The sequence below is a fragment of the Meleagris gallopavo genome, assembly GCF_000146605.3.
Source record: "Meleagris gallopavo isolate NT-WF06-2002-E0010 breed Aviagen turkey brand Nicholas breeding stock chromosome 14 unlocalized genomic scaffold, Turkey_5.1 Chr14_random_7180001948988, whole genome shotgun sequence".
In the NCBI taxonomy this organism is placed as follows: Eukaryota; Metazoa; Chordata; class Aves; order Galliformes; family Phasianidae; genus Meleagris; species Meleagris gallopavo.
The window spans coordinates 5,087-6,881 of NW_011098458.1; the positions used below are offsets into that span (position 1 = coordinate 5,087).

Here is a 1,795-nt window from a genome sequence, read left to right on the forward strand (position 1 = left end):
CAAAAAGGGGAAAAATGTATTTCATGAAACAGATTACATGCAAAAAAAAGATTGTAAACTCTAATTCCAAGTGAAGTTGATCTTTACAAGGTCCCAAAACAAAATGCTTCTCATTTTTTTTCCCCACGCTTGGCTTCAGTGGAGCTGTTTGGTAACTGCCAGAGTTAAAGCAAAATCATTTGTCTCAGTGGGTAGTAAGACGTTCCTGACACATTTTGAAACCCGACAGACTACTGTTGAGGTCCCTAAAGTACGTAGTGGCAAAGACAGTGCTGAAGGAAGGAGAGACGTGACCCATACTACCTGATCAGGCAGTCCAAATCTAGAAATACTCAATGCCAATTTCATTCTTCAAATCGTTTCAGTAAAAATATAATTCCTTCGAAAGTAACAACTAATAAATACAGATAGATAGTTGAAATGCAAAGAAAAGCAAGTTCTGTTGCTGAATATGGGTTATTTTTATTATACATTCCAGGCTCACTCATTTCAATGGCTTTTATTCTATGAAAAGACTGTGTGGGAGTCTTGCCTTTTTCACTTTTTTTTTTTTTTTTTTTTTAAGATAAACTACCTTCATTTAGTATTTTCAGAAAATGGTTTTAAAAGAAGTAGCAGCTAATAATGACAGGAAACAAAATCTTACCTTGCCCCTGAAGGTGAGAAATGTCTAAGCCCTCCTTTAGGCGGATGACAACCACACCATATTGAATGTCAAAGGCATCACTAAAAAGAGAACAACATAAAACGTTCTACCTCTTCTTTCCCAGAAGATCTACTTTACATGCCCTCTGTAGACAAACATTAATGATTAAATGTTGCCATTTAAACTTCCAAATCATACATTTGTTACAGTTTCAGTTTCAATTCTAAAGGAACACACGGAAAGGTTATCTACTATCTTTCCTCTCTCTCCTATATAGAACAATGATAAAAGAGTAATAGGCCATTCAAGTTCCACACAGATGATGACAGGATAAACTTGAAAATATAAATGATGCTGGAAAGTGAGGCATCAGAGAAAGGATTTATCTTGAGATCTTCCTGATAGTTACAAACTTCCAAGACATGTGGGTATTAAAAGGAATCTATGGAGTTGTAAGTTATAATGAAAATAGCTACTAGACACTTATTTCCATTGTATGTGATGGGGAAGAAACTCACTGGAAACTAAAAAAAGGAATCTTGGTTATTGTAGAAAAAAGACTGTAGAAAAAAGCCAGAATTAAAGTCTAAGTAAAATGAAGGACAAAAAGAATGCCCAGAGATTTAGGACCTCTAAGATGAAAATCTAATATAAAATTAACCACATCATATTGCTTGCATTATCCATTCATCAGTCTTTAAATTATAACAACTCATTACAACTAATTCAGATAACTCCTATGCTTTTCCCACAGAGGAATTCTGCAAGATTTCATTCAACACTTCTCATTAGTTTCACTACTTCTAAAGAAACGTTTCAAGTATCAACATTTTTGTAACAAATGCAAGAAAACTGAGATAAATTTAAATAGTTTTACCCATTATTTAATTTGTTAGATCTATACAGTACTGCATTGTGCATCTCAGAAACATTCCATTTCCCAGAAATTTTCTGAAAATACACTTGACCTGCAGTTACTATCTCCCAAAGTTTCTCAGTGTGATACAGAGAATCACTTTACTGAGTTGACCACGAGAGTTCCCCAGTACAAGGCATTTCAAAGTAAATGATGAATAAAGAAAAAAGCAAACCCAAGAACTCACCAACATACTGCCTTATTTTCCAATCTATTTTGTACTTTTTTTTTTT

At 33.9% G+C, this 1,795-nt stretch overlaps 1 protein-coding gene across 1 annotated transcript in view; it reads right to left on the minus strand.

Moving 5' to 3' along the window:
- Window positions 1-1,795, minus strand: part of LOC104915498 (solute carrier family 12 member 2-like) — a gene marked incomplete at its 5' end in the record, with an annotated part of 10,926 nt that overhangs the window by 4,381 nt on the left and 4,750 nt on the right. The window contains one exon of the mRNA XM_010726403.3: window positions 647-726. Within this exon, the coding sequence (XP_010724705.3) occupies window positions 647-726 (80 nt within the window). The remainder of the gene's footprint in view (window positions 1-646; window positions 727-1,795) is intronic.